The 14763-nt window shown below is 40.5% G+C and overlaps 1 protein-coding gene across 1 annotated transcript; it reads right to left on the minus strand.

The window, feature by feature from the left end:
• Positions 1–8621: 8621 nt before the first annotated feature.
• On the minus strand, positions 8622–14677 carry LOC117295707. Its single transcript, XM_033778422.1, has 8 exons — positions 14569–14677; positions 13325–13555; positions 12920–12979; positions 11319–11559; positions 10879–11030; positions 9910–10099; positions 9456–9565; positions 8622–9038 (listed from the first exon to the last, which is right to left on the minus strand). The coding sequence occupies exons 1-8, from the start codon at positions 14584–14586 to the stop codon at positions 8622–8624; spliced, it is 1419 nt and encodes a 472-aa protein (XP_033634313.1). The 5' UTR covers positions 14587–14677.
• Between the last annotated feature and the right edge of the window lie 86 nt (positions 14678–14763).

Here is a 14763-nt window from a genome sequence, read left to right on the forward strand (position 1 = left end):
GATCGTTACTGCAGTTTCCAAAAGGGTGGGGTTGCCGCTCGATATAATCCTGCAAATGAAGATAGATAAAATGTTTTATTACTTGAAAACAAACAAATAAATAAAAATCACACTCGGGTCTAAATTACATTAAATCAATATTACAAAATGTCTTCATGGCAAAACTTAAACATGGCTGTTCTTAAACACACTGGTACAATCTTAGCTTGATCGGAGACGGAACATTGACAATCCTCTCAAAATGTTTGAGATTAATTCTGTAGTAAGAAACATGGTTGTCTTTAAAGCTGCTGGTTCAATCCTAGTTTGCTTTTGTCCCATACCTGTCTGACACCGATGGAGGTTGCCGCGCCCGGGGCTACCGTGATCCCTTCATCCTCTGGAATGGGCATCGTCCGCTGATCGTGTACCGTCACTCGAGCCCCCGACTCGGGGGTTAAGATCCCGATGTACTCTGGCTGCTCGATCCAAATTGTAAGGTGGAGGCCTGAGGAGATTGGGAAGAAATATCTCAGTTGAACAAAAGCCTTGTTTGAAAACGTGTGTGTTCAAAAAATGCCTTATTTTTTAAGGTTTTATCTTTGGTTCTTTCTTTTGGGCTGTTCTGGTTGTTTGTATACTTGTTGGGATGTGTTTTGTTGTTTTGTTTTTGTTGACGTTGTTGTGTTGTTAAAAAAAACATCACTAATTCTATATTAGTATATCGCTAGCATTTCTAAGCAAGATACATAAATACATCTTACCATATTTCGAGCCAGATTTGCTGGTGTATCTGACGGTATCATTACCAGTGCCGTGGTTGAATGTGAAACAATTACCGTAATCTCTGTTTTGAGTTACTCGGAAATCACTGCAGGGGAAAACAAAAAACAGTCTAGAAACCTTTGGTACATCGATGTTTTTTTATATTAAAGAGGAAATTCATTCCCAACCTCCATTGCCATTGAAAAAGAAATGATGTGGGACCATTGTCCAATTTAAAAATGCTTGTGAATGAGTTATACACTCCCAGTATCAGAACAATCCTCAAATGGTTTGTCAGCAAAATGATCTCTTTGTAAATACATTACTTAACAAATTATTATTTTGAGAAAATACAATTAGCTGTTGGCAAACTGCTTTACCAACCAAAAGGACATAATGGTAACAAATTAAGAACAAAAAATAATGGCCTGTCGTTTCGACCCTAGTGGTTCTTTCTCGAAGGCTTTCTCAAGACTTCGAGAAAGACTCTGCTTTGGTGTCGAAACGTCAGACCATGATTTTTTTGTGGCAAATTATGATTTTTGTCCAGCATTTCTGTCTTTGTTCAACCTGTCTGTCTGTACGTTCTTGTTCCAATTTCTGTTTGTCTGTCCAGCACACAATCCCTGGTTTCTAGACGATGCGTCCACACTTATTTGATTTTGTCTGCCTTGTAACAATGCCTTGATGGTAACTCCTTTAAAAGTTAAATTATTAATTTGTTGGTTATGTATTGTTTTGAAATACTCAAGTAGTATGGATGAGTTTTAAAAGACCAAAACAAAACAAAATACCTTTTTCTATTCCATGCAAAATCATTGTAGAGAGTTAGGAAGAAACTATAAATAAAACTATCAATAAAAAGTAAACGGGTACAACGTGTAAAATCTCTTTTGTGGGAGAGTGGCTCTAAGAACAGCCGGTGCGGTCTCGACGTTTCGATTAGTAAATTCTGCGCGTCTTTAGGATAAATCACACCGGCTCTTTTCAGAGTCAACACGCTCACAAATGAGATTTGCACATGGTGTGCCCGCAAGTTTACTACTTATTTATGGTGGAGACTAGCGCATTTGTATAATTACTAAGCAATTTTATTTACAAAACAAGACTCACGTGAAGTTGCATTTCTTCTTGTCAAAGGTGCACTGTAAGATGAAATTGTCAGCCTGGTGTCCAAGCGTCTCTAACTCCTCACGCGTTGGATTAACTACATCAACTAGATCACTGAAGTCATCAGCCGTCGATCTCTCGTAGAATCCTCTCCAATCGTTCTCATCTGTCACGTCGTCCCAGTTGTAGTAGTCATAGTACTGGAAGTCAAAGTCGCTAAAGCTGCTGCCGAAGAGGTTGAAACTACTGCTGCTGCTGCTGGAAGAGCTCCTAAGAGCACGGCGTTTCCGTTCGTCCAAGTCAGTTGACCGCCTTCTCCGACCATCTGGCACAGAATTGGAGCTTCCGTCTGCATTGGAAGCTGACCCACTGGCAGCTGACCCAGTAGAGGAGCGGTCAGTGGCAGAGGCTGCCGTGCTGAGATACGACATGGTAGTTACAGCGTCGGGAGAAGAGGTACCAGCAGATGTGGAAGCAGCCTCATTCATCACGGTGGTAGTCACTGAAGTGCTAGTCACAGAAGTGCTAGTCACAGAAGCGTCGGTCACAGCACTACCTGGAGTCGGCGTATCGGTGCTAGATGATGTTGTATCAACAGTACTCACGTCTCCGGTAGTATCCTCACTGCCATCCGCAGTAGTCTCGGCAGTACTAGTGGTCGACGAAATAGTTGGATTTACAGCGCTTGACTTGCCACCCCCTTCTGCCTCTTCATCTCCTGTGCTTGATCCAGTGTCGGTACCGCCCCCTGTCCCGGCACTACTACCGATACTGCTGGCCCCTGTCTCAGCACTCTCACCAGTACCGGCACCTGTCCCAACACTACTGCCGGTATTGCCTCCGGTTCCATCACTGGATGCATCTCCCGCACCGACACTAACATCGGTTCCATCATTATTTCCAACGCTAGAACCACCTTCGCTACTTCCACCGGGTCCCCCGCTAGAACCTAACCCTCCTGTTCCACCTTCGCTACTTCCACCGGTTCCACCGCTAGAATCGACACCCGTTCCACCTTCACTACTTCCACCGGTTCCACCGCTAGAACCGACACCCGTTCCATCTTCACTACTTCCACCGCTAGAACCGACCCCTGTTCCATCTTCACTACTTCCACCGGTCCCACCGCTAGAACCGACCCCTGTTCCACTCTCGCTACTTCCACCGGTTCCAGCGCTAGAGTCCGACCCGGAACTTGACGTCCAGTCATTAAACCAGTTTGACGACCAGTCAAAGAACCACGAGTAGTCATAGTCTCCCCCAGATACCCCACCGTCAATCGCGACCAACCCCTCGAACCGCGTTCCAACAACCTTTGAGCGTCGTATGCGGTTCATGTTGCACAGGGTCACTGCTGGAAACTTTGAATTCGTATTGGTAACCAGTTCGATGTTGGTAGTAGTGGGCCAAATGACGAAGTACTCGTAGAGAAGGGAGTACGCCTGGACAAACGCCACCCCGATAGCAACGAGCCAAAGCAAAGCCCAGGCGATTCTTGCGAGGGTGTATGTGCCGTTGATGACGAACGGAATACCGTGGGCTGTGGTGGTGTCCGCGAAGGTTTGTATCGCATCTTTTATGGCGCCTTTCTTCTTTTCCTTCGCCATCTTGTCATCTTCTTTTGTATCGTGATGTGGTTTGATGGAATACATATCTGAACCAACGACGGTAGCACGGCGAACACTACAGAGCCATTCATTGAAAAAGAAAAGAAAAAGAAAAAATTGATACTATCGGTCACATTTCGATCGTTTAGAAAATTATTAAAGTCACCTGGAAATAGAATTTTTTTTCTTTCAAAAATAAGAGTATATGCTTACGAACAATAAAACATTTTTTTAAGTAATTGTTTGTCCGTTTTATATGTTTAAAAAATATATAAAGTTGTTTTGGTGGCTGACTCCGCCTACCCCTTTTGTGACGTCATTCGAGGCAGACTTTGCCTGCAATGCGTATAGTAAACACACGTTCAAAGTACATGTACGTCCAAGTCGTGAGTTGGTACATTTCAAAAAGTGTTTTCTGCATTCAGCAGCAATACACCTGGTCGGCATTTTTTTTTTAAACTTACAAACTCACGACTTGGTCCGTACATGTACTTTGCAATTGTGTTTACTCTACGCATTACATGCAAAGTCTGCCTCGATTGACGTCACGAACAGCGCCCTCTCGGGTCGGGGTCTACTCTTAAATTTGTAAATAACATAAGAACTGATTTGTTTAAACCTTAGTTAACTGTTTACTCACATTCCACTCATCAAAACACATATTAGTGACAAAAGCTTTATTTTGAAAAAATACCACTTCCAGGTGACTTTAAGGAACTTTTGTTGTAGTATATAGCCGTTTAATCAACACCTTGAATGATTTAGTTAAAAGAAACTATGCATGGCAAAAGCACCTTACATCTGATCATAAAAAAACACCAAAGGGGAGGAATTTTACAACCGACGAAACAACCAGAAAGCAGCCATTGTAAAAGTAATAGTAAAACATCATCAAAATTGTTATTTTAAACTACAATATACTAAAATTTCCTTAAAAAATACCACAATAAATGCATGACTAAGATCACAACTTATAGATCTAGTACACTTATTTAATGGGAAGGTGTGCGTTTGGTTACTACTCCTAATGCCAATCAAAACTAAGTTGGTTAGAAGTACAACAGCTTTCGATACAGCGTCTTGAGAATCATTTCTCTTCGAAGGCGGTTATGTAAAAACAAATCAGTTACTTGAACCCGAGAAACGTTACGAACAGAAACGTTTCTCAGATTGTATATTCTAATTACGAATTATTTACTCTCTGCGGATAGACACAACCCCTCCGAAACTTTGGCAATATCTCCTCAACGCTACCCCCTTTTTAAACGTTTTTTTTTTTACATTTTTACCAAAAGCATAAAATAATACCCATTACAACAAGACCGCAATAAACTATTTTTATAAACACAAACACTAATATATTTATTGAAGGCACTGGACACCTTTGGTAAACGTCAAAGACTCAACTGGTCATCGCTGTTGCAAAAAAATAACAAGTGGAAAAACACACTTGTTGCACAAATTTGGGTGCTTTCAGATGCCTTTACAAAAGCGAGAAATTACCGTTGTCAAAAACTACGCTCCTTCAGAAAGAGCAGTTTCTCATAATGCTTTATATTACCAATAACTCTCCATTGCTCGTTACCAAGAAAGGGTTTTTGCTAACATTTATTTTGAGTAATAACCAAGTGTCCAGTGCCTTTAAACAATACCACAATATACTCATTACTACAAACACAAGAACTAAACTACCACTGAAGTTTTAGTGACCTTACCTGCTGCCGTCAAATGTTGTCGTCCCGTAGCTCATTTTTGACAATCTCTAATCTGCCATCTTGAATGCGGGCCCCCCAAATTTCTTTCCTCAATACCAAAACTTACTTAACTACTTAATGCGACACGAGAACCTTGACGACTTTCTACCAACGTCACCCTTTCTCTCCCAATGCTGTTTACTCGTTCCTACATTTACCTTGCACAATACCTTTGCACTTTTTTATTTGAGTTTGCAGGTTAGCAAACAGAGAGGCTTAACCGGCGCAGAGATTTAAGTCTACTCACAAATCCCTATTACATGCCGTGTCATGTTATATGCTAATCCCTATACACTAAGTGATTAACTGTTTCTTTGCCTATCGTTGTCCAACCCAATACTTTGTCTGGATAAATCTTTTGCCTCACCATTTTATACCCCACTTTAACATTTTTTATTTGTAAGTTCTTGCGGTGTCTTTTGTTTCAATTGCGCAATAATTGTATGTATTATCCTTCCACTCATGACGTCTATTCCATACTCATTGTGGAAAATATGAGAAATGTACATAGAAAGGTATAACACAATAAAAGGCGCATTTAAGTATACAACATTAATATGATGTTTTGGGGAAAAAAATAAAGAAATAACTAGGAACGAACTAAAGAGGAGCGAAGGCATGAGGCTGTTGGCTAGAGTAAGTCGAGGCTTTTAGAAAACAACCTTTAAACAGACAGACAAACAAACAGCGAACCACGAGACGATGACAAGACAGACAATGAGGCTGGATGGTGGACAAAATAATAGTCTGGTGCCATGCACAATGAATGTTGTTTATTTTCATGATAAAAAATAATGCTTTCAGATGCTTGAATTTGGCACCTCCAAATCTAATTCTGAGGTCTCGAAATCAAATTCGTGGGAAAACTATTTCTCTCTCGAAAACTACGTTAATTACTTCAGAGGGAGCCGTTTCTCGCAATGTTTTATACTATTAACAGCTCTCCATTACTCGTTACCAAGCAAGTTTTTATGCTATCAATTATTTTGAGTAATTACCGTTATAAGCCAGTGCCTTTAATATTTTATAGAATGGCATGTAATTAAATGTTGAGTCGGGAAAAAAAAGGGGCGGGCATCATTGCGACAAGAGCGACTATTTTTCACCCACAAAGCTTTGAGAGTAAGAAGTTCATCCATAGAGAATCCTCGGGGCTTGATTTCACACACAGAGTTTCAATACGTATCCCGGCACGAGTCAGGGAACCGCTCTGTACACAAACAGTTGATATTTAGATCCGTCGACAGAGAAAGCAAAATGTTTGCCGAAGGAGTTGGTCCTGACAGTATATCGAGTTACTGATGAAGGTAAGCTTGAGACTCGCAAGGGAGAAATCGAGACTGCTTTAGTAATGAGATCATCATATATTTGTTTCACGTTATGATTGTTGTTATCATGGTATACCATTATGATTTCATCCAGTGTAAGTCAATACAGCCAGAGCAAGACTCAAATCAAAACAAAACATATGTCCCCATTTTGCGGCAGATTGAATGAAACATTTTCAATTAATAGTGAAAGCCAACTTGTCGAGTTTCCGGGGGGTATTGACACAGTGATGTTTTGTTCTTGTTTGCAGTTGCTGAGTGGTGTTGGCTTTGGGGTTGATGGCTGTGGTTGATAGACCATTCAACACTAAACAGCCATCTCGCCCTGTCACCGTCACTTAAGGCAAGGCCGGCGTCAGCCAAGTAGTACTGTCCGCTCCGGACACTTTTGCATGTGCAATCGTGTTCGGGGCTATGCAGAAACCGTCCGGTGGACATGTACACGACTGTACGTGTATGTGCACGAGTTAGCGAGCGTGCATGCACTGAACCTATATAAATATGCAGCGTGTATTTTATGATTGCGAATACCAAACGGCCGAAGATTTCCCGTGTCATTAATGATAGGCACTTAGCTTGTGAAAAAAAAATGGCGAACGTGTTCCGTCGACCAAGGGCGTTTAATTTACTGCAAGGACGGTTTTGCACAGGGGCGGACACAACTGCATAATGCAAATTTGTCCGGGCGGACACAAGTGCATTATGCAGCAGCATCTGGGTGGACACGATTGCATATGCAAAACCGTCCGGCGGACATTATTGCATATGCAATAATGTCCTCCGGATTGTATTGCATAGAGGACATAATTGCATGCGACACCGGTGTGGCAGGAGAATCTGCACCCCCCTCCCACGTATGGCGAACTGTGTACAAACTTCTTTTGATAGCGCATTCTTTTTAATCGTACTCCTCTAGCCTCTCCCCCGCTTAACTTATCAAACAATGATCATGTATCTATTGTTATACGTGAGACGGATTTAGAAGGTTTATTCAGAACGTTTTTATGAACATTCTTTAAAAGGGTGGTGCTTTACAGTCGTACTTATAAGTAACAGTGGCTTGACTAATCTGGTTAAATCTTTTTCTATAGTTGCCCAGTGCCCTTAGGATATATTTCCCAAAGGGATTCAATGGAGCCCCCACCCCCCCCCCCCCCCCCATGGAATAAACATTGGATGGAAGAAAATGATTCAAAAGAGGGCGCTATTATAAAGACTTTTGTACGCAATTATTCGTATTACCATTCGGTTTCACAAAAGTCAGCAGCAAAAGAAAGATGAGTCAACCTTCAGTTTGATTTTACGCAAATAGGTAGTTGAAATTCAACTACAGTTACAGAATGATGGAAACAAAGTTTTGAATGTCTATAAATAAAGATTGATTGAAGAACCCTATTTAGAAGAATGACATCAAAGTAAACCGAAAAATAAACGCAATCGCGGCTAAACGCAACTGCAGTAGTTTGATTAAATTTTGGAAATTGCTTGATACTTGAATTGGAATGCGTGTTAATGAAACAAAACGAAATTTGGCTGTGAACACTCGTAACCGATAATAGTTTTTTTTTTAAAGATTTTTTCTTTGGAAAAAAAACCCCGAAAGAACAAACAAACACAATAAAAACTGACCTTTACTCATCTTCTCCAGGGAAAAATAATTTATTAATAATAGAAATTCAAGGTATTTTAAATCCAGAATATATTATTAGTACTATCATGATAGAAAAATAGTCCACCTGTATTTTTTTCAATTTCCCATTCAATTAGAAAAATATTATTAACAAACCACTTATCAAACCATACACACTTTTAAAGCAAAATACTAATTATTATTCTATTGTCCTCTTTCATGACATAAGTCGTATCACACTTACACTATATTTGAGTAAAGCTTATCATTAATACTAGTGCACACATAATGGTAATTACGCTGCCACCAAACGACTCAGAAGGTATTCCATTACAAGTTACACACCCGGAATCAAAATGGCCGAAAAATTAGAGAAATTTTGTTTGAATCTTGTACCATTTTCCTTCACTTCTTTTCTTTACTTGGATTTTGGTAACCGTTGTGTTTTTTAGGGGGTTCTGTCCAACTTTGACGTCTTTTGTTTCACGGGGTCGACCTTTGGAAACTTAGTCTCCATCACAGCCTTCGCCCCGTTCTCCGTCACTCCATTCTTCATCTTCAACCTATTCTCAGAAGAAGAAGGAGCTTTGATCGGGTGGACGCTGGCCGTCCCTTGGACGCTGGCCTTGCCTTGGACGCTGGCCGTCCCTTGGACGCTGGCCGTCCCTTGGACGCTGGCCTTCCCTTGGACGCTGGCCGTCCCTTGGGCGGCTTCATCGGTAGCCTCTTTGGTTGTTGCTGTGGTAGTCTTGCCTCTGCGTGGTGCAATGGGCTCCTCTGTTGAACCGGGGTCAGAGAGATCGCTCTCTGTCTCGCCGGCATTGAATTCCTCTGAGTCCGTGCTGGCGTCATCATCATTCGGTGGCTGAAAATCACCACGAAATATTACACCAGTCAGAAAATGTTTTTATAGTGTTTTTTTTTATTTCTTATTTTTTTAGTTTAGTGTGATGTACTTTTAAGAGTAATTCTTGTTTGTATTTCAAGATATTTTATATTACGACATAGGGAATGAAATTTCATGTTTTTTTTATCACGATGAATAATAATAAATTAATGAATGCATAAATGGATGAGAAAGTGTAGATTCGTGAATATATGAGCCGAAGGCGAGCACAATGAAGTAACGAATCTACACTTTAAAGTATCTTATCTGACTTAAAACTAATTCCCCCAATCTTTGTACTTTGTCAAGCGACGTTTAGTCACATTTGATAGTTTAAGAAGTTTTGAGACTTTCATTTGCGGCCCGAAAAGAGACTATACACATTGATTTACTTACGACATAGTCTGTATCGTCTTGTGAATCATAACTCTTGTTCAGTTGCTCCATGAGCGTCAATTTATCATCTTCCTGCTGTTCTCCTGCGGCTTCTGCTGCTCCTACAGACTCTGCCAAGTTAAATATTGTACAATCGTCTGAGAGTTTGATGTTGCTTTATATAGATGGGGGAACTTAATCAAGTCACCAGACTATTACAAAATACTTACCATGCAATCTTGGCTAAACTTCATACAGCTGCTTTAATAAGCAGAAAATATTGCCTAACAAATTGATGGGTAAGCAGAAATGAGCAGGGTACCAGTCACAAATTGTACATGTGACATGGTAGTTTGGATGGTAACCTTTTCCTGGTAAGCATAATTTTGTTGTGCTTAGCTACTTTTTGTGCTTAAGGAGCTCTATGAAATTTTGCCAAGAGGTTTGATCACATACTCTGAAACAGGAAACTCACCCTTTACTGGTTGAACTTTGACCTTCTCGCCAGCAGTCTGTGCTGCACTTGCTACCGGGATGGATACCCGACGAGGACCAAGGGGCTTAGTGGGGTCCTCGGCACCGCTGAGTTCCAACCCCTCGTCATCTGTCTGCCCATCATCATTGTATTCCTCAGAGTCTGTGCTGACATCGGCATCGCATGGTGGCTGTGAATGACGAAATGGATTACTACCAGAGGCAAAACTATATGTGTCATTTAAGGGGGGGGGCTATAAGGGGTGCACAGTTACTCCATGGGGTACTTCTGGCCCAAAACAAGCGTAGCTTTCGTTAACACATTTCCCCTTAAAAAAAACATTTTGGTGCTCTTGTTTATGCAATTTAAATACTTACAAAAAATAGGTTACTCTTTTATGAGAAAAAAAAACAGTACATTTTCTGCATGCAGATTCGTATATTATTTGTCTTTAACATTGGAATTGGCACAAGGCTAATAACAATTTAACCTCAAACGTCCATGGCCCAATTTCATAGAGCTGCTAAGCACAAAAAAATACTTAGCATGAAGTTTCTTCCTTGATAAAACAGGGTTACATACCAAATTTCCACGTGATTTTCAGGATAAGCAAACAAAAGCTGAATACCAGTAACAAGAAATATGCAGCAAATGTTGTGTTTGTAATCCTGTTTTTATCAAGGAAGAAATTTCATGCTAAGCAAATTTTTCGTGCTAAGCAGCTCTATGAAATTGGGCCCAGATTGCAAATGGGGGCACCTTGGGACATACACCAGGGGACAGTGTAACGCCACTGAGATAACCATCGAATATGCACCATCAGTATGCCCCTATAGAGCTCATAATAGCAATGAAATAATACACAGTGTAGATCGTTTGCTGTTGTTGAAGTTTTTTCTGTTGCTTGTTTTGGATAGGGTTTTTTCGAAGGGGGGGGGTGGGCTGGGGGAGGGGGCGCCAAGCACCTACCTCATAATCTTCATCTTCTTGAGAATCGTAGCTCCTCTCTAACTCATCCAGTAATCCTGTCTCCTCCTCTTCGTCATCACTCTCTTCAAAGTCTTTTCGTTTGGTTGGAGTGACAGAGGTTCGTCCCTTCACTGGGCTGTTGTCAACTTTCTCTGCAATACCAATCAAGAAAACGGATTTTAAGATAAATAATTGATACGGTTGGTCATTCAAAGTGGTTTTGGGACAATCATTTTGTGGGAATCGGCACACCTGTGTTGAAAAAACAAGATAGGGAAAACAAAATGACGCCATAAGGACATTCTAAAGACTTGGGTGTCCACAAGGAAATTTTTGTAGAAACTCTATAATGTGTAGCTTGTACACAAGAATCCATTGTTGAGAATGTTAAAAAAAAATGTGTTGTGGTAAATCTTCGAAATATCCAAATTTAAACTCACTGTTCCCGGACACGTGAAGTGTCCCTTTAGCACTTTCAAGCCACTGTACCGTCACGCCTATGTCACGTAGGGTATCGGTCACGGCGTAGAGGGCGCACCGGCAGACTCTGGTCATTAAACTGAGTTGTTCGAGTCTCTTCTTGGCCACCACCCTACGCCGTTCCTCGACTGATGCGTCAACAGAGGGCGCCTGGTCAACGAGAGAGCGCAGCCAATGTTCAACACATCTCAGTAGCACAACCTAGAGAAATAATAGTATTTGAATTAGCCTAAATGATTTGTGTTCATAATATTGCCTTGTTTTTATCTTAGGCACCCTTCGGTTAGCCTCCCTGTGGCGACCCCGTGGTGCTCACTCGGGTAAATCCCTGACAAGAGCTAATCGAACGATCACTCATCCTCTCAGGGTGACGTCATGCACCTGGGGACAGCACAAAGTGACCCACTCCACAAGCAGGGCACTGGGGGCTGACCCGGGTGAGCCCCTGCCTGGAATGACGCCAAAGCTATTCGAAAGTACCGGGGGCAGACCAGGGTCGACCCAGCGAAGCTAATCGAACACACCCATTGAAAACGGTGTGAATTAAAAGTGAAAGGGGGATAAGAAAAAAACAGGAGAATACTACATCTGTGGTAGGTCTATCTCCTATGGGGAAATACTGCGGGCTGCCATGTTCTATGATAGGCCCACATTCAAGCTTTCCAATCTGGTTATTTTGCCATTTCAATTCAATCCATAATGACGTTTTTCTATATTCTTTTTTGGGAAATAGTTCAATATTGGTTAACATTGGTAATATGCCAAAAGAAACATGTCTACTTTAGGTCGACCTAAGTTCAAAGGCAGTGGACACTATTGGTAATTGTTAAAGACTAGCCTTCACAGTTGGTGTATCTCAACACAAGCATAATATAACAAATCTGTGAAAATTTGAGCTCAATCGGTCATCGAACTTGCGAGATAATAATTAAAGAAAAAACGCCCTTGTCACACGAAGTTGTGTGCATTTAGATGGTTGATTTCGAGACCTCTAGTTCTAAATCTGAGGTCTCGAAATCAAATTCGTGGAAAATTACTTCTTTCTCTAAAACTATGGCACTTCAGAGGGTGCCGTTTCTCACAATGTTTTATACCAGCAACCTCTCCCTATTACTCATCACCAAGTAAGGTTTTATGCCAATAATTATTTTGAGTAATTACCAAAAGTGTCCACTGCCTTTAAAAAAAAATCTCCCAAACAAAAAATCAACAATATGAAAGGCAGTGAATAGTACCAATTGTCATGCGTTACCAAGAAAGAAGTATATTTTGCATGTAAAACAAATGACTGCATATAAATGTGGCATAGAAATAAAAAGACAAAGGCATCCAATTACATTTACAATTCAGTATCGACAATGACAAAAAGTTTCTGATAAGGTTCAAGAGGGTTTCAAAGAAAATATTTAATTTATATTACTTTTTTTCAAATGGATTGTACAAAATAGATCAGTCAACGAAGATCATATTCAGTAAAATAACATTATACTTGTTCTCATTGATAAAACTGGGTTAATTAGATACAATTAAGAATCCATACTAAAACATCGCCATCACTCACCAAAACTTGCACAGCTTGAATCGAGTAAGTTTTGAGTCTTGCCATTAGACTAGCACCACCCTGTTCAACAAAAAATGTATTGTTACCATCAAAACTTAGACCAGAAAGACGTAAGAGAAATAGGACTTGGTACAATTTATGACTCACTTACTAATTTGTTGCTATTGAACGCCTCTTTACAAAAAATTGTCTGAAAATTGCTTCATATTTACATAAGACGTATACTATGCACCTATAACGTATGGCCCAAATTTATTATACAAGGTAGATACAGATAATTACAAAGTTCGTGGGTTCGAATCCCACTCGAGTAATATGCCTTTGATTTTGTTTTCACTGAGCTCGGGAAAGTACATTTTCTTTATCCCCGATCAAATTTCCACCCTTTGGACACAAATAACTTACCACATAACTTTTGAATTTGGCCCTATCTTTATCTGTGTTCTCTTCCATCGGGTTTTCATGATTTGCCTTCTTGTCCGGGTCTTGAGGGGTGGTCACCGGGGTTTTCGGCCCTTCCAAACCCACCAGTGACTCCAACGCAGAGGCTGCATAGTGGGCCATTAACTCGAGAGCGAGCACGGCCAGCTGTACTGGTGCCGAGTGCCAGACAAACTTGATGTTGTTTGAAACAAACTGTGGTGTGACGATCAAGAAAATAATGAAAATATTAACAATTTATACCATCAAACTATTTCATTTACGTATTCAGTTTTTCATATATTTGTTTAAGTTAAAAATGTGCATTTTAAGAGCTATCTAAGAACAGCATGAGTTACATCACCTACGCTGGTACTCAGCAAAGTTCTGAATAAAAAGGATCATGACAAAGAATATAACTGCAGAAATAAGGTCCTAATTTAATCTACAACACAACTATGGTGGAATTTGGTGGTCTGGATCTATATAATTCTCAACGCTCTTACTAAGGCCAAACGAGAAGACAGAAGACATATAAGATTTTTTTTAATTTTATTATTATTATTTTTGTATTATTATTATATAGATGTGGGAGGAAAACCCCAGAGAAAACCTCAGGGAAAATCCACGCATTCAAGTAGTGACTGGAAACCCCAATCCCGACTAGTGCCCCAGGTAGGATTCCAACCGGGGTCCCAGAGGTGTATAAAGGCGGGGCAATACACTACTATACACCAACTGTGCCTGAATTTTAATTGTTGTTTAAAATTATTAAGGAGGTGCAACTTGGCACACAGTTAGAGTATGTTCTGAAAATTGGATGCTATACTATTTCATATCAAATGAAAATGTGGTGGCGCCATACAGAAACCTTTCCTGAAAAAGATATTCGTCATTTGCTTTTTATTCTACAATTGTTTTCACGGGGACATCGCAATATCGCCAAACATCTCCCTCGGAACATATTGTGGCTGTATGAGATTTGAGGCATTGCATGGCGAGGTTTCAATATGTATATTTGCTTTAACCAAATAGTGTTATAGTAATGTGTTCACTTTATCTCAAAATGTGTGTATCTAACTTGCAAGTTTAGATTATGTTCCATTCTTGTTTCATCAATGGCACAATTTACCCCAAATATTGTCCCTATCTGCCCCAATATATGTTCATCTTAATAGAAGCTTACTGCAAATCTTAACCTAAAAAGTCCTAGTATTATTTGTTCTCACCTCTGTCACACCCATCATGAAGTCTCTCTTGAAGCCTCAAACTGCTAAAATAAAAACCACGACTTGGTTTGGTGTCCGACCGGCAGAACTGCCCATCAAACTCGGGCTGTTAACGGCTATGCACATTCCATCGTATTGACAACGGGGCCAACTGCACTGTATACTATGAACCCGCTGTTACAAACCGAGTGAGAT

This window comes from Asterias rubens, chromosome 10, assembly GCF_902459465.1.
Source record: "Asterias rubens chromosome 10, eAstRub1.3, whole genome shotgun sequence".
In the NCBI taxonomy this organism is placed as follows: domain Eukaryota; kingdom Metazoa; phylum Echinodermata; class Asteroidea; order Forcipulatida; family Asteriidae; genus Asterias; species Asterias rubens.

Bases quoted from the DNA above. Each gene is read 5' to 3' on its own strand.
- LOC117295707 (XM_033778422.1), bottom strand. The intron at 11,560-12,919 runs GTGAGTGATGGC...TTATTTCTCTAG, and splicing joins TTCAAGCTGTGCAAGTTTTG to GTTGTGCTACTGAGATGTGT. The intron at 9,039-9,455 runs GTAAGTAAATCA...GGTGATTTTCAG, and splicing joins AAGACGATACAGACTATGTC to CCACCGAATGATGATGACGC.